The sequence below is a fragment of the Parambassis ranga genome, chromosome 12 (assembly GCF_900634625.1).
Source record: "Parambassis ranga chromosome 12, fParRan2.1, whole genome shotgun sequence".
Lineage (NCBI taxonomy): Eukaryota > Metazoa > Chordata > Actinopteri > Ambassidae > Parambassis > Parambassis ranga.
Genome location: NC_041032.1, coordinates 2325192 through 2346623, shown reverse-complemented (window position 1 = coordinate 2346623; position 21432 = coordinate 2325192). Strand labels below are relative to the sequence as shown.

Below are 21432 nucleotides of genomic sequence, written 5' to 3'. Positions count from 1 at the left end.
CATCCCTCTCTCCCTCTCTCCCTCTCTCCCTCCCTCCATCTCTCCCTTCATTTCCCATGCAGTCTGGTTGGGTACAATGCTGGGAGCCAGCCAGCTCTGCAGACAGATGGTCCACTTATTAGATGTGCATCAGCCCTCCCTCCCCTTCCTGCAGCTCGCTTTTTAATCAAATTAAAGCTGAAAGAAGAGGAGAGAGAGAGGCAGAGAGACAGAAAGAGAGACTAGGGAAAAAAGAGGGAGAGAGAGGTTTGGGAGGTCTGCTCGCTTGTTTTGGACTCTATTATATGTTTGAATAGAATGAATGATGACGATGTTAATATGAAATTTGGAAGACTGAATCACTGTCTGTCCTACTGTTTAGTCCCCCATATTTTTACATGTCATTTTTTTTGTTGTGTATTTTTTAGGGGATTTTGTGCGACAGTTTAACATGAAGATCAATGCGCTTGTCAGGCTGTGAAAACTGTTGAGATGGTTGAAGATGAGCTTTGTCAATTTGAGACAACAGCAGATGATGTCATAGTGATGTCACTAGGGTTACCTCAAAATGTGATGAACCAACAATCATGAAGTTCCTAATGGAAAGATGAATTATGGGAAATGTAGGATCCAGTGTTTGTAAGATTGGAGGACAAACTATCTTGTGTTTGATCAAATTTTTTTTATTTTATTTTTGATCTGTTCCTGCTGTATGAAAGCGCAGTAAGTGAGTGACACCTTTAACCAAACAAACAGTAAAGTCCTTATGAATTGGCGACAAACAAGCCAACATGTTGGCCAAACTTATTTAGAAGAGAAGTATCCGTTTAATCTCTGAACCCCTCTCGGTGTGGACAGAGACATCCCCACTGGTGTTGCTGTAAATCTGGGATGTCAGTATTTCTGTCTCTGTACACAGACCTGAGTGTCAGTCAGACTTACAGTGGCATTTTAAAGTTTACCTTTAATTTTCGGGATACCATCTGACAAGTTTGAAACTTTGTGATCCTGTAAACAAGCAGACCAGCTCCTCACACAAAATATTTGTTTGAACACAATTATATTGAAATAAAAACAACAACGTTAAACAATCACCGACGGTCGTCTTTATATATTATAAGTAACACCAGGAAAGATGTAGCCGGGTGAGCCACTTTCAGCTGATGGTGACTCCACCTGCAGGTCCATTTGAAGCTGATTTTAGTCTCATGTGTGTATCCAGGTTTACCTGATATTTGTTGGTCATGATCAGAAAATACATAAAATCAGATCCTTCTGACATTACACAACACTGGAGTAACAGTGGCAGCAGGTGCTGCTACCTTCATATATATTTTCTCATATTTAAAATATTAGAAAAAAATAAATGTACATCATAAGCCAGTTAAGATCAATGCAGCATTTCTATTTTAGAGGACAAATATTGGTACTTTTGTATATAAATAAATGAGGAGAGGCCATTACTGAGGAGGGAAGGAAGCAGGGAAGAAAGCTAATAAGGAGGAGGAGGGAAAGGAGAGAGAGCAAAGAATCAGACAGAGGAAAGGACAAGTGATAAGGAAGTGAGAGGAGAGGAATCAAGAAAAGAAGAAGGAAGGGGACAGGAAACAAAGAGGAAAAAAAGTAAGAAACGAGGAAACGAGTGCCAGGTTTAAAAAAAACATGGAACCATGGGAGGAAAAGAAGGTGAGAAGCAGAGAAAGCAGTGAGGAGGAATGTGAGGAGAAAACAGGTGAGAGGAAGGAAACAAGGAAGTAATAAAAAGAATGGGAAGGGACCATGAAAGGAGAGGAAAGAGGAGTTAAGAAGGGGGTGTGCTTTAAAAAGTGCGTGGAAAAAGTGAATACTCTGCTCAGCTCAAAGGCACGCGGCAAACTGCAGATCCAGATTTAGGCCCACTGTGGAAAGTTGAAAGAGTGTCGGCGGTCGTGCGCGTGCCCGCGAGCGTCTGTGCGTGTTTATGCGATACGTTTCTCTCATTTTCCGTGCGCGCGCTTCTGTGTGCGCGAGAGAGAGTGAGGGATTGAGGGATGGAGAAGGGGAGGGGCACTACTCTCTCTCCTTCCCTCCCTCTCCCTCTCCCTCTCCCTCTCTCTGTCTCTCTCTCTCTCTCTCTCTCTGTCTCTCTCTCTCTCTCTCTCTCTCTCTCTGCCTACTTTGCATATTCCGCGTGCCTCGGCTCGGCCATATGGGAAAATGCAACTGAAGGAATTGTCGGCTGGGAAAAAAAAAACGCGCAGGCAGGAACACGCGAGCGGAGCGCCGAGAGTTTGAGATCATAACAAACCCAGGGAAAAAGTTTAAATAGAAGAAGAAAAGGTGGAGAAGACGGACAGAGAAGGGGCGGGGGGAGCGTAGGCTAAAGACACCAAAAAGAGAGCGAGACATACGCGGAGGAAGAAAAGGGAGAAATAAAGAGTTTTTCCTTTTCCTGCGGAGGAGAGGAACGATGTATTGTGCGTACACCATCCCCGGGATGACTGGCAGCTCACTCATGTATTACTACAACGGCAAAGCGGTACGTCTCACTCCGGCATCCCTTTGCTTTCAACCTGTCTTTTTCCGTCCTCTGCCAGGGTTTGGGAGTCAGACAGAGAAATAGTGAAAGAGAGAGAGGGAGAGCGAGTGAGAGAGGAAGAAAACAGTTCAGTGTGTGTGTGCGTGTGAGAGAGAGAGAGAGGTGTGAAGGTGAGGAGTGTCGCTTTTTACGCACCAACTTAACAGCGCATTCGGTCCGCTGCCGCGCGTCAAAGCGCGAGCGGACTGAGTGTCCACTGTCGGGGTTTATTTTTGGAAGAGGCAGAGGCTCGTTGTGGTGTCAGAATGAAAGTATAAAATTGTGTGAGTGTGTGTGTGTGTCAGCGCTGAAAGCTGATGTGGATTAAACGCGTCTTAAAGTGTCTATGAAATATCTTTGCTGTTACAAAAAATTGCACCAAATCTAATGACACTTATTTTATGTTTGTGTGTCCGGGTTGTTGCGCAGCAGAAAATAATCCCTCCGCTTTTTCTTTTTTTTTTAATGGACACAAATGCTGTAAAATAAGAGCATTATTAGTGAATTGATGTTTTTGTTGCTAGCTGGTGGACTGACACACTACATATATAGCTATATGTGTGTGTGTGTGTGTGTATATATATATATATAGTGTGCATCAGTGCCTTACATTTGGCCTCAGGTTTTGGATTAAATCTATTTATAAGGCATTGTTAGAAATAACCTGAAAAGAGTGAGGAGTTACATTTATTATTAAAATATTGGATATTTTTTTCTGTCCCTAAATTAATTTAATTGCAGCAAATTACAAGAGAAAGTTTAAGGTGTATCCATTTGTCTCTCCATTTTTTTCCATTTAAAAATAAGAAGTGAAGTGTTTCAAAAGTCATAAAACACTGTCTGTAAATAAGAGAAAAATCCCATCTGAGAAAGTCATCCAGGAAGAACGATGCTGTCTGACCTCCTGTGAACCTGTCTGTCTCCAAGTAACTCCCACCTGTAAAACACCAGTAACAGGGTGAAGTGATTTAGAGAGAAAAGGGGGAGGGCTGGGGTGTAGGGTGGGTGTAAGGCGACAAAAAGGTGAATGGATTTCACAGGTTTTCTCGCGTTAAAACAAAAAAAAAAAAAAGCAGGAGTCTGCAAGTTGCAGGTGCAAATGAAGACGGACGGCTGGGATTTCCTACAGATCCACCTGTCAGTGAAGTGTCTGTCTGACTTTGTCTCACCCACGGCACAGAGGGGAAATAAGGACAGTGTGAACTGAATAACTTCAAAAAACAATGCATTTAAAAATGTCAATGTAATGACGGTAAATTGGTTACACAGTTTTCAGATCAATAATAATGTAACGTTGCAGCTTAAAGGTGGCCTGAGATTATTAAACAGTCAAATATTTCAGCATAAAATGAGAATATTTGAAGCAACATTAGTTCTTCTTAGAAAAGGGGGAGAACCCTCTGCTTGATGATCATTTTTTTGGAGTTTAGATATTTTATTAATCTAATTTGATTTAATTTGTGTGCTTTCATTTATATTTCAAAATGCAAATTGGGTTTTTCAGACCTGATCTTTTGTGGCAATTTTGTGAAGATACTGAAAAATCTGCTGGGATTTTGAACTGTTTTTGATGCGTTTGTATCCTTGAATTTGTTCAGACAGTAATCTGTGTTTGGATGGATTCAGACAGAGCCTCTGTTGTCTGAACTTCACCACAGACCCTCACTAACAGTCGGGCTCTGTCTCCTCTGCGTCTGCCGGGTCTTCGGCTTCCATCCGGTTCAAAAAGGCAGCAGAACCCACGGCCGATCGTGCAGGGCTGGTGTGGTCAGTGGCTGTGGGCCCTTTTTCCTACCTGCTCTCTGCCATAGCTCGGGCCCTTCTTTGTATGTCAGAGCAGGAGCCCTTTAGTTCGGCGCTGCCACGGGGCCCAGGATGGCACCACCGCTTTGTTTTAGCGGATGGCTGCTGGATGGCACATTGTGCCGACGGTCTTGATCCGGTGCCAAGCTGCTTTCTATCTTCACTTTACCCCCCTGTCTCACTCTGTCTGTCTGTGTCACGGCTTGTTTACACCCGCTGTCCGCCGGCTCAAAGAGAAAATACACAAATAAGGCGACTGCTTGTCATGAAGTGACATTTGTCTGCTTGTGAGGTGTTTTTGTGTCGATGCTTGCTCGCTGGGCTTTTAGGAAGTGGCTGTGTGAAAGCAGATTCACTCCTGCTGGTGTGTGTCGTGGAGACAGGAAAGTGGAGCGAAGAGAAACTGGGGCAGAGTGGTTGGGGTTTGAGAGAAGAGGCAGAAAAGGCTCGGACAGATCTGCAGAAACAGCAGCAGCAGCAGTCAGCCACGGCCCCGGCGAGACCAAACAAGCGCAGAGGCTGAATCGGGGCTTTGGTTCAGGGAGAAAGTGTGTGTGAGTGGGAGGGGTGGAGGAAGGGAGAGGAGGAGGAGGAGGAGGAGGAGGAGGAGTAGGAGGGTGAGGGCCGAGGCCTGAGCTCCGGATAGCGGCTGTCGACTCGCTAACTTAAGCTCCAGCGGCTTAATGAGGCAGCAGAAAGCTCGGGTAAAAACAAAAGGCCTCATTTAAAGGCGGCCCGGCCAGCCGGCTATTGTTATGCTAACACAGCATTTGAATATTCAGTAAGTTTTAATTAGGAGAGTCCTGAAGCAGCCTGCCAAAAAATCCTGCAGTCCGCTCTCAGTGTGCAGCTTCAGGAAACACATGATTCTGTTTGTCTGCAATTTATTTAGCATTTGCAGTTTTTCACTCAATGTGACAGAAAAAAGGAAACAAGGAGATTCCATTTCAGTTTCAATCGTTGTGAAATATTTCTGATTTGATGATTTTAAATTGATACTGATATTGATCGGGAAAAACATCAATATTAGTGCAAAGAAATACACAGTATTGATCCACAAGATGTGCATTTTCTCTTTAATTATAATACGTTAGATGTTTCACTGTTTTTAGAATTCCTGTTTTTTTTTTAAATCATATGAAACAATTTTCAAAAATCACAAATAAATATATAGAAATTCTTAAAAATATTTTCAGACACAAACAGTGGCAGTGTCTTATATCTGCTTTGCCCACATTTTTTTTAAATTCTCATTTTTAAAAGTGATATAAATGACGATATAAATAAAGCTTTTCTCACCTGCATCAGCGAACGAACAAATCGACACGTCTTCTCACTGTTGTGCGGTTGAGTGATATTATTAAACCTTTTTTTATTTGACATACATGCAGAAAATCGTGTGATCTGTCAGCCTGTGTGTGTGTCATTGCAAAGCCAGTGTGTGTGTGTGTGTGTGTGTGTGTGGACATCCTGTGTGCTCAGTAGGCTGGAATTAGAGCACAGCTTGTTATGCAATTATAACTTTATAAATAGATGCATTGTGCGTTTTGTGTGTGTAGGCCTCTGTCTCCATCTGCTTGAGTTGTTCAAAAAATCTGACTTCAACGTGTGTGTTGGTGTTTCTTCAGCGTGCATATGTGTGCATTAACTTTATTTTTCTTTGCCAAGTGTATGTGTGTTTGTTGGTCATGTTCATGTTTTTTTAAAGCAGAAAACGTCTGTCCGTCTTTGAAGAATGTGTGTTTGTAGTTTGTTGCTTTTCTTTTTTTTCTTTTCATACACTAGGTAATAAATGATCTGAAAAAAATGTGTGTATAATGTGTGTGTACGTGTGCAGTCTTAGCAAAGCATCCTTTGCATTCTTTATAATACACTTCAGTGTTTTTTTTTATTAGTGTGTGTCTGTATAAGCGCTGCAGGGTCATTCCACATTTTCTAGCTGCTTTTGTATGTGTGTGTGTTTTTGTGTGTGTATGTAGGCCTATGCATACATGTGTGTGTGTGTGTGTGTGTGTGTGTGTTGTCCGGCCGGCTTAAGCCTCACACACACCGTTCAGGCTTAAACTTAATCCTTCTGCATCAGATTATCTGACACTGATGCTGCTGATACACAATGATGCACAAGCTACAGCTGACACACACACACACACACACACACGCTGTTGTCTTTGAACAATAAAGTTCCTTTTTTTAATTAAAAAGAAGGTAGATTAAAACACAGACCACATTCAGGTTGTCACATTGTATGTTGTCAGATAATTTAAAATAATTCATAATCTGATAGATTAGATTTGATGAGTGTCTCCGGCTCTGTGTTGCTTGTTTAAATCAGATTTTTGCATGACCTCTTTACTTTCTCTGTGTGGATGTGTCGGAATTTAAATATTTAGCATGAATTCTTGCATATTTCTGTTCTTCATTACTAATGTAGGGTGGAAGGTAATTAGCAGGCCGTTAGTGATGTCATAGTTGTCACATGTTGGAATTACAACTGTCAGATTAACTGAAGAGGTGATGCATTGGCGATAATTAGAAGCTTTCTTGTTTAATCTTGCATGAAGATGTACATTTATTTACATACGCTATATGTGTATGTGTTTTTGCATATTTTTAAATGTACTTTGGGACATTCCGGGTCGTCTGCTGCAATTTCCTGTGTGTTATTAAGCTCTAATATTAAATTAAAGTTGATATTGGCTGTTTTACTTCCTGTTTCTGCGTGTTGCTAATGTGTGGTTTCGGGTTGGAGGGGTTAATGCAGCCTCACTCTGTGTTGTATTAAAATGTGGCTGTGGGATTTCAATGATGCATGACGTTATTGGGCTTCAGAGGTTAAAAAAAAGGAAGAAGAGGAAATCATCCAGAGTCATGTTTGTTGTACTATTTCTATTATTTGTTTATTTATTTCTTTTAATTGATTTTGCGGTGCTTTGTTTACCATAGAGACTGTATGAAGAAAGCCCTGAACTGAAACTTAAATTAATTTTCAGAATGAATTGTGCTATCTTTGCCTTTCTGTTGCGTGGGGACTTGCTTGTGTGACATATTGTGCTCTGATTTGTGTAATATGTCCTAACATTGTTCATCCTATACATACCTCAAATAGATATATAACTGCCATATACACACATATTTTACAAAACAATTACTCAAACAACTACAAAAATGTAAAAGGAAAAATATTGAAAATGAAGAATCTAAAATCCAAAATTCCATCATTGATTGTAACTTCAACTCTGTGCTGGCCCTTGAATGCATCACACTTCCTTTAGTTGCTATTATCAAGTGTAAACTTGTGATATTTTATTGCAACAATTTATTTCACATAATATCTATAATAAAAAAACAATCTGTGCTTCTCACTACAACTAAGCCTTCACTGACTGACCTACAACCAGTCATCATGTGACAAAAATGTAGTGACCTGTTTGAGGTCTCTGCTTCTAGCAAAGGTTGTGCTGTTTCCATAGAGATGAATGACTTTAGTTTGTATTATATGATCATAGTGTATTTATACTTGTTGTTTTAGAAAGCACATTCAGTTGTCTGACCGTAATAATGAACCTAAATGCAGCTAAAACTGAAATTAGCTCAGGGTGTGCTGTCCGTTCTTGCTATGCAGGCTTTGTAATGGAGGCTCTGGTCAGTTTTCCTCTCACTGTCTTTATAAACCCTTGACTTTAATGTGCAAGGTCGCAGCTGCCAAAATAATGCGCATGCACATCCACACACACACTCATTCAAACAGTGTGTGTAACTTTGTGTGAGTGTGTGTGTGTCCCATATGGGAAGGTGGACTGTAGCAGAGCAGAATGGGTCGGCATTCCTCGGATAGCTGGGAATTTCCACCCTGACCTGTCCATGGGAAGGGAAGCCGTGGGTCTCTCTGAGTCGCAGGTTTGATTCCCGGTGTCTGTCTGAGTGCCTGCCAGCATGATCGCGCCTCTGAACATCAAGGTGGCGAGCTGGCAGATGGGGACAGACGGGCAGCAGTGGACGATGCTTTGTGTGTCTGGTTGGCTGGCTGTAGATCCTCACAGAAGCCTTTTAGCCGCACATACAGCAACAAGCCCTTTGGCAGCCATATTGGAGAGACCTTGGCATCAGTGGCACGGACCTGCTGATTGGCTATCTTCAGCAAAGAGGATCATTTCTATCCTTTTATAAATGGAAGCTTACAAGTCAGTCACTGATTTGTCTTTAGATCCTTTTAGATCGTCTCTAATTATGAAGGATGGACTAACATCAGCTACAGAGCTTCATAAAGAACGACCTTATAAAGCGGCAGTGACAGGCGGCGTTTTAATGACACAAGTTCATTCAGCAGTTCTGACATAAAGGGCTAAATCATTCTTTTTATCCCACGGGATGTAGTTGAAAGAACGTTTTCTAGGCCTTAGTCGTTTGTACAGATTGTCATTTCACGGTGTACACAATACCAGCGAGCCTGAGACACAAACCTCTGGGCTCGTAACGGCCATCAGCTCAGACAACAGTGCTGTCAATCACTCTTACTTTTAATAATAATAGTGTTAATAAAGGTAAAAAAAAATCTGTTGTTGTGAATCCACATGCTACATGGTATTTATTTAAAGTACATAGCATAGGTTCATTATAAGTGAAGACATTCATTCATGTTTTCAGGCACCCTTGTGTATTGGAAGAAGTAAGAGTGTGATTGGAGGATTTATTCAATGCTTTGGCTTCAGTTTTACTCACTCAGCTTTAATTTCATAAACCCCAGCTGTGGTTTTATGTCCTTCACTGTCTGTGTTACGTTATCACTGCATGCTGTGGCTCTTATTTCTTACTTCTCTGTGCTGTGTGTGTGTCTTCAGGAGTATTTGGTTTCTCTGCTGTGTGGCTGCTGTTGCTCAGACCCCTCGCTCCTGTTAGTGTTAGCTGGAAACACTGGTGATTTTAAACGGTTGATTTGCTGTTTTCCATGTATATGTGTGTGTCTGTGTGTGTCTGTGCTAAAGCCTATTCTCATATGTACTAAGCACTAGCTTCACAGCAGAAATGCAAGCTTAAGTAAGTTGACATTTTTGGACAGAGAATAAAGCAAAGCTGTGTGTTTTCTCTCTCTCTCCCTCTGTGTGTGTGTGTGTGTGTGTGTAAGACACCCCTCTAAACCATGGCTGACACACTTGTTCACAGTGTAGAGCCCCTCTGTACACACACACACACACACAGAAAACCCACCCAGTCTTCATTATCAAAGTGGAAAATGGGGTTGTTGGCGTTTTGTTAAGCATGTGTGTAAGTGTGTGTGTGTGTGTGTGTGTGTGTGTAAGTGCGTTTTTTTGTGGGTCAGTCATGCTGTGGTGAGCTGTTAGGGAGGCTGCATGGACTCACTGATAAACACTGGACAGCTGTCACACTTTAAACAACAAGACAACAAAACTGTAACACAATGCAGCGCGGTGCGGCTGAGAGGCAGTTTAACGGCGTGTTGTAGCTAATGTATATTCCGTGAGCAGTTAAAGCTTGAGCAGCACAGACAGTTTGTATGAGGATCACACAATGCAGCGCTCAGTCAGAGAGGCGGACGAGTGCTTTTGTGTTTTTGACATTGGCAACCCTCAAACAGTGCCTTCAGGTGTCCGTCGTTCACAGTCATTATTTCATAAGTGGGATTATTAGGGAGCTCCAAGCTGTCAAATCACATTATGGATTACATGTATTTTATTACATTTCATTTTAAAAAGTAAAATTTACCAGTTCATTTTTTTATCCTCAGAACTCATAGCAGTTTTTAAGTGTTTTTCCTTCTGTCAATAGTTTCAATGACATCTCAGTTCACTGCAGTATGTACATAAACAGCTCAATCAAGGCTGGAAGGAGAGACGTGTCTTTGCGCAGTGTAAAAACAGCCATCCAAAAAAAAGACAAAAAAATGTATTTTTTAGGATAAGCTGGGATGAGGATGTATAGCACATTTCATATCACCATGGAATGCTGTTGGTCATTTACTTTTTTTGTGTCATCTACAAACTAGTTTTTTACTCCGTCAAACCGATTTTTTTTGTTGTCACCTTGGTACAATGGAGTCAGTCATGGCCTCATGTCTCCAGTCTGTAGGGTAGGATCGTTTATATGTAATCAAAATGTACACACTGCAGCGTCTTTACAGCAGAATGAAAAAAACATTGATTTTGAAATCAATCATCAGTTTGTTTGACTAAACTTAACTCTCATATTAGTGATCATTAATGGTTTGAGACGTTTTTCCGTTGTCTGTGTGTGTGTTTTTTTGGAGAGCTGCACCACACACCCCTGCTGTCTGTTTTTGTTAAGAGCAAATGGCACACTTTTCATTTAGAAGTGGGCTAGTATCTGTGCAGAGCATGCTGTTGAAAAGGCCATCTCACACAGAACACACACACACACTGGGACATTGTATTGATTGTCGGTGTGCCATGCTGAGAGTACCGTTGGGTTGATGCCCATTCTGTCCCGCATTGGCACTGCCAGGCTGCATGCAAATAGGTCACACACACACTGCACACAACACACAATAAATAGGTCCAACCCCTGCTGTCACTGCATTATCATTTCCCCTTTGTCTCAACATCTATCTATCTATCTATCTATCTATCTATCTATCTATCTATCTATCTATCTATCTATCTATCTATCTATCTATCTATCTATCTATCTATCTATCTATCTATCATCTGGTAGAGATTAGGCATAGGTCTGGTTTCACTCTCTCAAACATTTAGAATTGTTTTATGCTGCTGTTTGTACTTAAGTGCGGTTCCAGCTAATAGCATCACTACTCACACACACATACATGCACACAGGCACTGAACACACACTTCATACAGCTTCATATAGTCCTCGTTTCAAAGAAAGGGTACTGTACCTGACCAAAGAAAGAAAGAAAAGGAGGGAGAATGAGTCAAAGACAACAAAGAGAAATAATGGGGGACATAAAGAAAGAACAAACAGAAAAGAATCCCGCAGCTCTGGAGTGCTGAAGTAATCAGCTCTTTGATCTGACTCCTTTATTATTCCAGTGTGGGCCAAATAATGCAGTCCTGATTGTGTTGCTGGCAACCGGCGAGCTTCCATATGTTGGCTATTAGAGGCTCTTACCGGCTGCGTCTCTGCATTGCTGCTGAAAACTGCTTTTTCTCTGATGGTTTCTGAAGAGGTGCAGGTTCGCTTTATTCACTGTAAAAGTGGATTATTTGATTGACTGGATAAAAACGGTTTTGATAAATCAATCAATTATATGGACATCAAGATAATTCAATCAATGTATTTCACAAGCAGAAATGCTAAGCATGTGCTATTTCTAGCTTCTCAAATATAGGAATTTTCATTGAAGTTGAAACTGTAAAATTTTGCCTTGTGTAATAATGACGCCATGCTTTTATTGTGAAAGTGTCGTGGCACTGAACAGGCATTTACACATGACAACAGCTAACAACTATTGTTCCTACTAATTTAGATCAGTGTGTATTCTTTCCTTCTAGAGGATAGACTCTTTCATTTTTATTAACCCATTGACCTTTCCATCACCCTGCCTATACACACACTGAGAATTTCCCATCATTTCTTCAGTCTGAGATGGATAGAATAAAGAAAGATGACTCTCAGCAGGCCCAGTGGAAACAGGACCAGAGTGCAGTGAGTCAGTCCACACAGGAGGCCGGTCCTCTAATCCTTATTAACATTTTTATGGATCACCAGGCTGAACAGGATCAGAATCAGATGTTTAGAGGAACCGTCCGCTTCATTTGAACCGCTTAAGGTGCGCTTGATTTAAGCCAACAGGCTCTTGGAACGGCCTCTGAAGCCGTAACATCTCTGGAGAAACACGAGCGCCCTGCATCCTCTGGCATTCTATTTACTGATTTAGTGTTGCTCTTTTTTCCCCAAATATTTTGTACATCAGCTTGAATTTCCTTCTTCTTTGAGTTTGAAGTGGGATCAAACAGAAGGAAAGTGGTTGTAACTGTTGGATTGTGATAAAGCTTTGCTGGAAAGGATGTTCAAATTTAGATCAGATGATATAAACAAGCTCAGAAAACATTTTCCATTAACTGAGTCCACCATCTGTGGGACACTGAGGTCTCTGTGTGCTCTTTAAACTACATCTTGCATAATGATATTGTGTTTAATCATATCTGTCTCAGGGTTTTAGCTCCTTTAATTAGATTTTGTATTCATTGTAGATGGTGTTATGCTAAAGGAATTTCCAAGAAGAAAGAGGACAGATTATCTTCTATGATGTATTCATTACAAACTTGTTATTTTATCAGAGGTAGTTTTTCTATGTTTGGCGAGCCGGATTGGACATTTATATTCATATGAAGTGCCCCTTTTGGCCCTTCTTAATAACTCTTTTTAGCAGCTTGTCACCTGCAGTCCTCTTATTCAAACTCTGGGTTTTATCAGCACCATAAAAGCCCTGTAAAACGATTTATGATTGTGTATCAACATGAAGATATCCGATGATGTAACTCAGCAACCGGATGGTCTAATGGCCGCCTCTCAGCTTGAAGAGGGTCAAAGGTTAAAATCCCTGCAAACCCAAAATGATAAAGATGAAGGATTAAGTGTGTTAATGTATGTTTAGTGCTTTAGAGCACTCTCAGTCTAACTGCCGCTGTACATTTATAGTGAAGGGCGAGAGAGAGGAAAAAAAACACAGGAGAACAGGTGTATTTTATGGATTTTCAGCACGCTCTGACTCTGAGCCGGACATGTTTTTATGTGGATGGTTAAAAGTGAAAATGGCTCTGTGACCTGGAGGACAGCATTAGAGGCTGAAGCTCACTCTGTATAACTTGTTTGTAAAGGCAGAGAGAGCATCTGCAAAATGTAAATAAGAAAAACCGGCTGCATTATAAGACATCATCAGTGAAAGTCCTCTCCTCCTGCGGCAGCCATCTTAGCATTTGGTTTTGGTTTGTGCATGTGCCCCGACACGCTGCTTACCATGTTACATCGAGCTGAGACCTGGGTGCCCGTCGCCAGCTTGCATCGCCATGGCAACGGGATCACTGTGACCCAGCATCCCACCGGCAACTGCTCCCGACTCTCTCTCTCTCTCTCTCTCTCTCTCTCCTTCTGCACCCTCTTCAATAATTAACATGCCACGGCAGCCATCTTAGCTTTTGGCTCGGCTTAGGTGCCTGCCGGCGCGTTGCCTCGGCAACGGAGTCCCTGTGACCTAGCGCTTTGGTGACGTTGGTCGTGTTTTGAAACTTTCGAGTCGAAATATGATTATAATGAAAAGGCAGCTTAGAGGAGAAACAGACAATCTTGAACTCGGATAAGTTTTATGTGTGTTTCTCTACACCTGTCAGTATTTTGCTGCAGAGTTGATTGTTTACAGCATCTTGGCCCGCTGGACGTCCCGTGTGTATCCAAGGTGATGCACATGTGTTCAGCTCGTGACCTTTCTGACTGAATGTGTGTCATGAGTTTAATTTATTTACACAGTCATGATTTATTTATGAAGCTTTATTTGGGGGGAGCAGGTTCAGCGTGGATGACCGCCAAGTTTCGAAACACCAAAGAAGAACTGGAAAAATAATAATAACAAACACAGGAAAAAATAACATTCAATGCAAGAAGAGGAAAAAATACTGCAGCTATAAATGGAGGTATATTGTGTGCGTGTATTTACTGTAGATGTGAATGGATTAAAGGAATATAACAGCTGAGAAAGATAAGTGACTGACAGCATGATCAGAGGTACAAATGTGTGTGTGCATGTGCGTCGAGCCACACAAACACTTGCTGCCTCCTACACACTTGTTCTCACCCTGACAGCTTGGCTACCGCAGAGAGCAGAGGTCTTATTGGCCGCGTGCCCTGCAACGGGCATTTTGATTGGCTGTCGGGCCGGCTGCCACCATGTCAGCTGAGGGGACATGTTTGTGTGTGCATGTGTGATGAGTGTGTTTGTCATGGAGGTGGCAAACAACCAATGAAAAATGCTTGCTTCTCTTTATGGCTCCTTCTCACTTCTTTTCTGATTTTCTCCTCCTGATTCTTCCATATTTTTTTCTATATATGATGAGCTTGTTTGGATCCTGACTTGTACAACAGTGGTTCTCAGCCTGAGGTCAATCAACAAGATTAGAAATAAAATCTGATTTTGTTTGGATTCAGAAAAGTAAACATTTTGGAGGAAGAACATGTCATAAAGAGTTGGAAACAGATGATTTGTCCAAATCGCTGATATGGAAAATTAGATGGAAGTACATCAGGGGTCAATCATTAACTGAATAGTCTAATAGCATAGTAGTGGGAAAACAAAGGGTTGGAGGAGGGCTTTAGAGTTCAACAGAAACATACTTTATCCATGAATAACTCTTAAGAGATTCCTTCGAAAGGTATTTGCCTAAATCCAAATAAGTATAATTGTGGGCAGTCTGTTTGTTGGTGGGTCAGTGGTGTTGGTGATACCAACAGTAGGTCTACTTTGCAAAAGGTCATATTGCGATTTTTTTGTTTTTTTACTTTTTCCAGAATTTTGGCTGGAAAACATCGATTAAATATGTGAATCATCCCCAGTCTTGAAAGAAAAAATGTTTGTTTTTTTCCCCTGAACATATCGTCCCAGTTGAGGTAATGAGGTCGAGGCAGTTGTGGCTCAGGAGGTGGAGTATGTAGTCCATTAGTTGCAGAGAGGCACATTGTAAAGTACTTTGGGTAAAAATAGCTGTAAAAATGCAATCCTTTAATCTTTTAGGGAGAAGTGCTGCTGTTTTAGATTTATCCCCGGAGTCTGGGATTCAAACCGGCAACTGTCCTTTAATGCACAACACCAACAGAGCTTCAAGAGGTTTCATGAGATATAAACATTTTCCATGTTGTGTTTGTGGGTTAGTGTGTGTTAAAGGTGTGCGTCTGAAACTTAAAGATTGCTCTTAATTACTTCAGTAATTGATTATTTATAAAAAACCTCTTAATGAGTGCCAAGTGGCTCAGTACCAATTTAGTGTCATCTGTTTTCCATTTGTCCATCTTTATGTCAGGCTTCTTTCTTTCACTTTAATTATCTGGAGTATGTTTATATGTCGGTCTTTGTAATGTGAGTTCTCTTATGTATAGCAATTCAGAGCTATTCGTGCATCTGTTGTCTTGACCAGGCCTCTGTGTGTGTGTTATTTCCTTGTTTTCTGTCTTCCCCACTCGGCCTGTCAAAGCAGACGATGTCTTGACAGGCCGAGTGGGGTTGAGTTGGTTCTCCTGCTAACGATCGCAGGCAGTCGGCAGCATGTGGCAGTAATTAAATCAAAGGAAATTGGTGAAAAAGAGAGAGAAAGAGCGAGAGAGAGAGGAAAAAAATGTGTGGTGTAAAAAAAAAAAAAGTCCTAGTGGTTGAAAAGAAAATGGGCGGCTAATAAAATGAGTGTGGAAGAGACTCGTAAAGAGTCGGCACCTGTGGAGAAATGTTTTTGTTCTCTGGGCCTGAAACCCTGCATGCCAACACACACACACACAGGCACTATGTGTACACACATACAAACAGCCTTGTTATTCACTTGCACAGATGGGGAGAGCATGCAGACACACACACACAACACATTTATGTGCAATAGCTTCAGAGAGGCAGCACTTCTGCAGGGGCCTTAACTGTTATTATGTATCAAAGTAGCAGCAATGGCACAAGTTAAAACACTGGTCTCTATTAAATATGATTTTTTTGTTACAATTTTAACAAAATGTTAAAATCCATTAAATTATATTAAAAATTTCATCAGGTGTATTTTTACAAAAAAAAGTGATTGTATTGATAAAATATTCCACACAGCACTTCTGCAGGTAACTCGAGGCCCCGGACCTCAGGGGCCCAAACACCACGCAGCAAAACACTTGGTTTCAGTAATATAAGGGATGCATGTGTGAAGTGTAATTCATCTGAGGCTCTTAAAGGTTAAGAGGCGTTTTTATCAAGTGTAGTAATTAACAGGATGATTATATAGCAGATTAATGAATGGCCCCTTACCCAGTGAAGTTTCTGTTTTTCTATCATGGCCGCTCTCTATCTTCTAGTGTGAAAAGAAAGTATGGAATGCATCAGTCCTCCTCATGCCTCCTCATCTCATTTATACATTTGAAGCATCGTTGCAGCCACTACTGATGTTTAAGAGCCTTAAAATACACACTTTTTATAAAATTAAACAAACTTGTGAAGCCAAAAGTGTCTATAGTGTATGAATTATAGTCCTCAGTGTCTCAGTGCCTCCTGCCTCTATTGTGTGGATTTTAGGTGCCTGTCTGAAATGAACAGCATTGATTTTTGATTATTTTTACATGATAAAATGCCTCTTTCAGCATCAGCTTCTTGCCAGAAGCATCTTTTTGTCTTCTGGCAATGTGTGTTCAAAAGCAGATTTCCCCGATGTGGACAGTGACATTTATTTTGATCTCAAAAGTGAACAGAGCTCTGCTAGCAGGTTTGCCACAGCTTCCTAATGATAAAAAGAAATAAAATGAAATGTTGATAATGTCATGAAAAGCACTACTCTCATTGGAAATTAGATGCAAATATGTGGGTTTTAATAGAATAATGAGAATATACTGCAGCTTGCATGTGTGTGCACGTGCACTGTTATGGAGCCCTTGGTGCGCTGAAAAGCCGCAATGCCTATTCGTTATTTCCTTCCTCTGATGGGTATTTCGACACACACACACACACACACACACACACACACACACACACACACACACACAGACATACACACACAGACACACACCCTTACTCATTCCCAGACCTCTGGCTATTTCCTGTGTCAGGGGGGACATTATAAAGCCACATTATGTTTGCTTTGAGCTTCCATATTCCCCCATCACTGAAATGTTCCTGTGTGTGTGTGTGTGTGTGTGTGTGTGTGTGCATGTGATGAGAAGAGGATACTCAATTTCCTGGGAAAGGAGATGTGAAAGGTTGCGATATTACACACACACACACATACACACAGAGAGCCAACTCATCAGTATGGATGAAACCAATGGAAGTGAAACAAACAGGAAACTATTGATACTTGTTTAGATGATCATTTTCTGAAAAAAAAGAAATCACTGTTCTTTACCTGGGAGCTTTTTATTGATATAGAGCTGCAGTCAGTTCTTGAACCTCTTTAGTAGACTTTCAGGTTGTAGCTTTTATTGTCAAAGACAGTAGCAGTACTTTTGTTTGGACATGTCACCTTCAGCTGTGGGAACGGTGAGCAGCCTGTTGGTGGGACATATGACGACATGAAAGCTCCTTCCTGGAGTGGATGGATGGACATGGGATGCTCGGAAAAAGAAAAGATGGAATCAAATAAGTGAAAGTCATTTGCAGAAATCACATTAAATTACATAAAATCTCATTTACACACACATGTTAATGTTGATATGCGTTCAGTCCAGTTTATAATATATATATATATATATATATATATATATATATATAGACAGGTCCTTGAAAACACACACACACACACACACACACACACTGTCTTAGGGCTAATTCAGTGTAATTAGTGGTCAATTAAATCGCTGTGACTTCACTGGCTGTCTGACTCTTTGATGTTGTGGCTCCTGGCGAGACCGGGCGCCATCTTGAATTCATTTACAGGCCGCAGTGTAAACATGCCACACATCCCTTCTTCTTCTTTACTTTCTTTTTACTGATTTGTTTAGTTTTCCTTAATTTGCCGTTTCACTTCTTTTTAGTTTTATTTATCCACATGCAGCTTCCTGTTTTTGTTTGCTTTTTTTATTTGTTTTTATTTTGACCCTGTTTTTATCAATCATCACTTGATGTGTATAAAAGTGCAACAACATTCTGGCTCTTGGTGGAGATGTTAAAGGAGCTAAAGCTGATTCCTTTGCTGTAAAAAAAATGCGTGTAACTGTAATGTCTTGTAGTGTCAAGCTATTTTGACTGAGGGTGAGGAGAGGATGCTGCTAACTGGGTTACTGCTGAGGGAGAACACCAGTAAATAATAGATAAACAGTCTGCCGGAGAGGAGGGGAGGGACTTTTTCGTAAGAATTAGTGAAAACGTCATTTGCTCTCTGAAGGAAAAAGTGCCACAAATGTGTGTGTGTGCATGTGTGTATCTATTTTCTCTATGAGGAAGCCATGGATTGCCTTTTTCCTCCTTGAACTGTTCCTCTACACACTCACACACACACACACTCACACATTGGTCAATTTATCCTTTCCCTGTTCTCACTTACACACTCCTCATTCTCTGGTCACGGACACACACACACACACACACATTTGAATGCAAAAAAAATTCACAGCCGTTCACTCATGTGTCACACGCCACTCTCCCTTTTTTGTCCGGCCCCCTAGTGTTTTCTGTCTGAGAAATTCGACCCCCCTTCAGTCACAGGTGCACCGCGCTAAAGCGTGCACCCACATACACACACACTCACACACACGCTGAGTCCACTTGTCTTCACATAGGGGGCTCTAATCAAGCCACAGGAAGCCTGAGCTCCACAGGGAACATGTGTGAGAGTGTGTGTGTGTGTGTGTGTTACAAGTGAGTTGAAGAATGTGTTTCGGTCCATGAAACTCACTGCGAGTGTGTGTGGAGGCTCTGCATGTTTTCAATTACACCCAAGTATTTTTGCAGATGTGTGTGTGTCTCTCTTTCTGTCATCCCTCTTTCTGACACTCTTTTCTGTCTGTGTCAAATTGTCTGTTGTGTTGCTGTAAAGACGTTTTGTTTTTGTTATTTATCCCCTGTTTCTTAGACTTCTATTTTTCTCGATCTCCATATGATACTGATATTTTTCTCTTTTACTGTATTTTGTATCTTTTGAGCAGCTCTCTCTTTCCTTCCTCTCTCTCTCTCTCTCTCTCTCTCTCTCTCCCTCTCTTTCTTTCCATACTTCATCATATGGTGTCAATTAGGCAGCCATGCTCCAAACTCTGAGTGTGTGCGTGTGTACGTATGTGTATGTGTACATCTGGTTCACATTAGTGCAATTGCAGGTTGGTAGAATAAAAGGGCTCGGCTTGGAGGTGGTGGGTGGGATTTCCTTCCGCTTTCTCACACACACACACACACACACACACACTCGGAGTTTTTCCCTCCATGTGTTTTGAATCAGGAACATAATTAACCTTCAGAGGATTCCGAGGCCGCGGCTCAGATCTCCACTATAAAAATACATCTAAAAAACAGAACCCCCCCCCCCACCTCCAAAAAATATGTTTGATCCGTCTGCGGTGTGTGTTTGATTCGCTTTCCCACGTCTGCCCTTTGTGGCACGAGTGTTGAATGAAAATGAACAAAAAAAAGTGTGATCTCCAGGTGGAGGTGGGTGTGTGAGATGGGAGCAGGGTACAGTAGGGTACAGTAGGAGAGATGGATGTTTCCCTTTTTATATTCACCGCCACATTAACCTTTTGCAAGATCATGACTTCACTGACTATTCAAACAGTTATTTGGAGCCTCTTAGACGTATCCCTGGTTGCTGCGGTGTTGAACAGTTTGTGTAAAGGTGAATAAAGACGAGATGAAAGTGAAACCAGCCTGTTAGAAATGAGAGAGGCAGAGGACAGAGAGGAGGAGAGAGAGCGAGACAAAGAGAGAAAAAAACTGGAAAGGCACAGGTGCAGCTGCCTGTGTGGGTGTGTGTGTGTGTGTGCGCGCGTGGTAGAGAGAGAGTGTGTGTGTGAGAGGGAGAGATTGTGTGTGTGTCTGTCAAGAGGTTTCGTGACTGCTCCTTTGAGTGTTCACATTCCAGCACATCTGCTTTGGATGAAGCGTGGTAAACTGTGTGTGTGTGTGTGTGTGAGAGAGAGAGAGAGAGAGCGAGAGACACTAAAAGACAGAGAGAGACATATTTAAGTCTTTTTATTGAACCAAATGCAAATTTTTCTTGTTGTGTGTTTTGTTTAATTGAGGACAGATCAGAGCTGACGTTTACAGCTCTAAATATGGAGCGGGTTGTTTTTCCGTTGTTTTTCCACTCACATTTGGCCGTCCTTTGTTTTTATTTCTAAATGGCATGCCTTGTAGATCTTGGATGTGCAGCGTCTTTGGCTCTGCCCTGAATATAACACACAGATTTCCCATTTCTGTGAATGAAGTTTGTTTTGAGTTTATGAACAAAACTTTCCTGCTTCTTTATTTACTACAGTAAGTGGCATTTATAGACTTGTTTCATTCCCTAGGAACCACCTCACTGACATCTCTGTTGTTGTAGCTGAACAACACAAATTATGCATGAAGGCTTATGGAGGATGAGGGAAATGAACACACATTTTTTTTGGTGCTTTCTGTGCAGCACATCATCCACGGAGGTGAAGCCTTAAATTGACCTCAGTTGTCGGCGATTGTGATCACAGTGAGACGTCACAGTCTGGCTCTTTATTGACCCATCCATCTGCACGGACATCTTTGGCCTCTAGTAGCTATGAGCATATGAAATTTGTCTTTCTGATAGATTGCCGTGAAATTTACTGCAGAAGCCTGTAGAGATCTGATAATCTACTGACTTTTTTTTTTTTAATCATTTTCTCCCATCCCGGAAAGGCTTTCCACAACATTAGCCATAGCTTACAGCACATTCAGATCTCTACAAGATGGAACGTCTTTGCTGACTTGATGTCATTGATCATTCACCATATGGATACAATGGACTGCTAGCATTGTTATTTAGGCTTTTTTAGGTCGTGATGCATATTTTCACCACACGAAGAAAAGTCAGGAGAAGAAGCAAGATGTCCACTTGTTGCCTTTTCATCACTTTTTTTCCAGAGCAGAGGTTAGTCAGGGAGGCTGAACAGATGCTCCCCACATTTGGAGAGAACGACTGGCAGAAGAAGCATCAAACACTGAGCAAAGACACAAAAGCCTTCTTTTCCTTTCTCTGCCTATTTTTCTCTTTTGTTTCATTTTATTGTTTGTTTTTTTATCTGCATCCAATTTTTTTGGGCATTTCATTCAGTTCTATTTATTGTTTTTTCCACTCTGTCTTTCTAACAAAATCCTTCAGCGCCCAACTGCATTTCCATCATTGTCAACAATTTAAAACAGAAACACTTCAGAGAAAATGGACCTTTTCTCTCTTTTCATCCTTTCACACTCAGGAAACAGCATTCTT

The 21432-nt window shown here is 41.3% G+C and overlaps 1 protein-coding gene across 8 annotated transcripts in view; it reads left to right on the top strand.

Annotated features, from left to right (window-relative positions):
• Nucleotides 1-21432, top strand: part of tcf4 (transcription factor 4) — a 148555-nt gene that overhangs the window by 97247 nt on the left and 29876 nt on the right. Inside the window, exon 1 of one of the 8 annotated variants that reach the window (XM_028417388.1) lies at nt 2163-2497. The exons of 6 other annotated variants lie outside the window; for them this stretch is intronic. In XM_028417388.1, the coding sequence (XP_028273189.1) occupies nt 2429-2497 (69 nt within the window). In that variant the 5' untranslated portion in view covers nt 2163-2428. Of the gene's footprint in view, nt 1-2162; nt 2498-21432 lie in introns of those variants that run through there. One more of the 8 variants, XM_028417389.1, reaches the window with a different exon arrangement.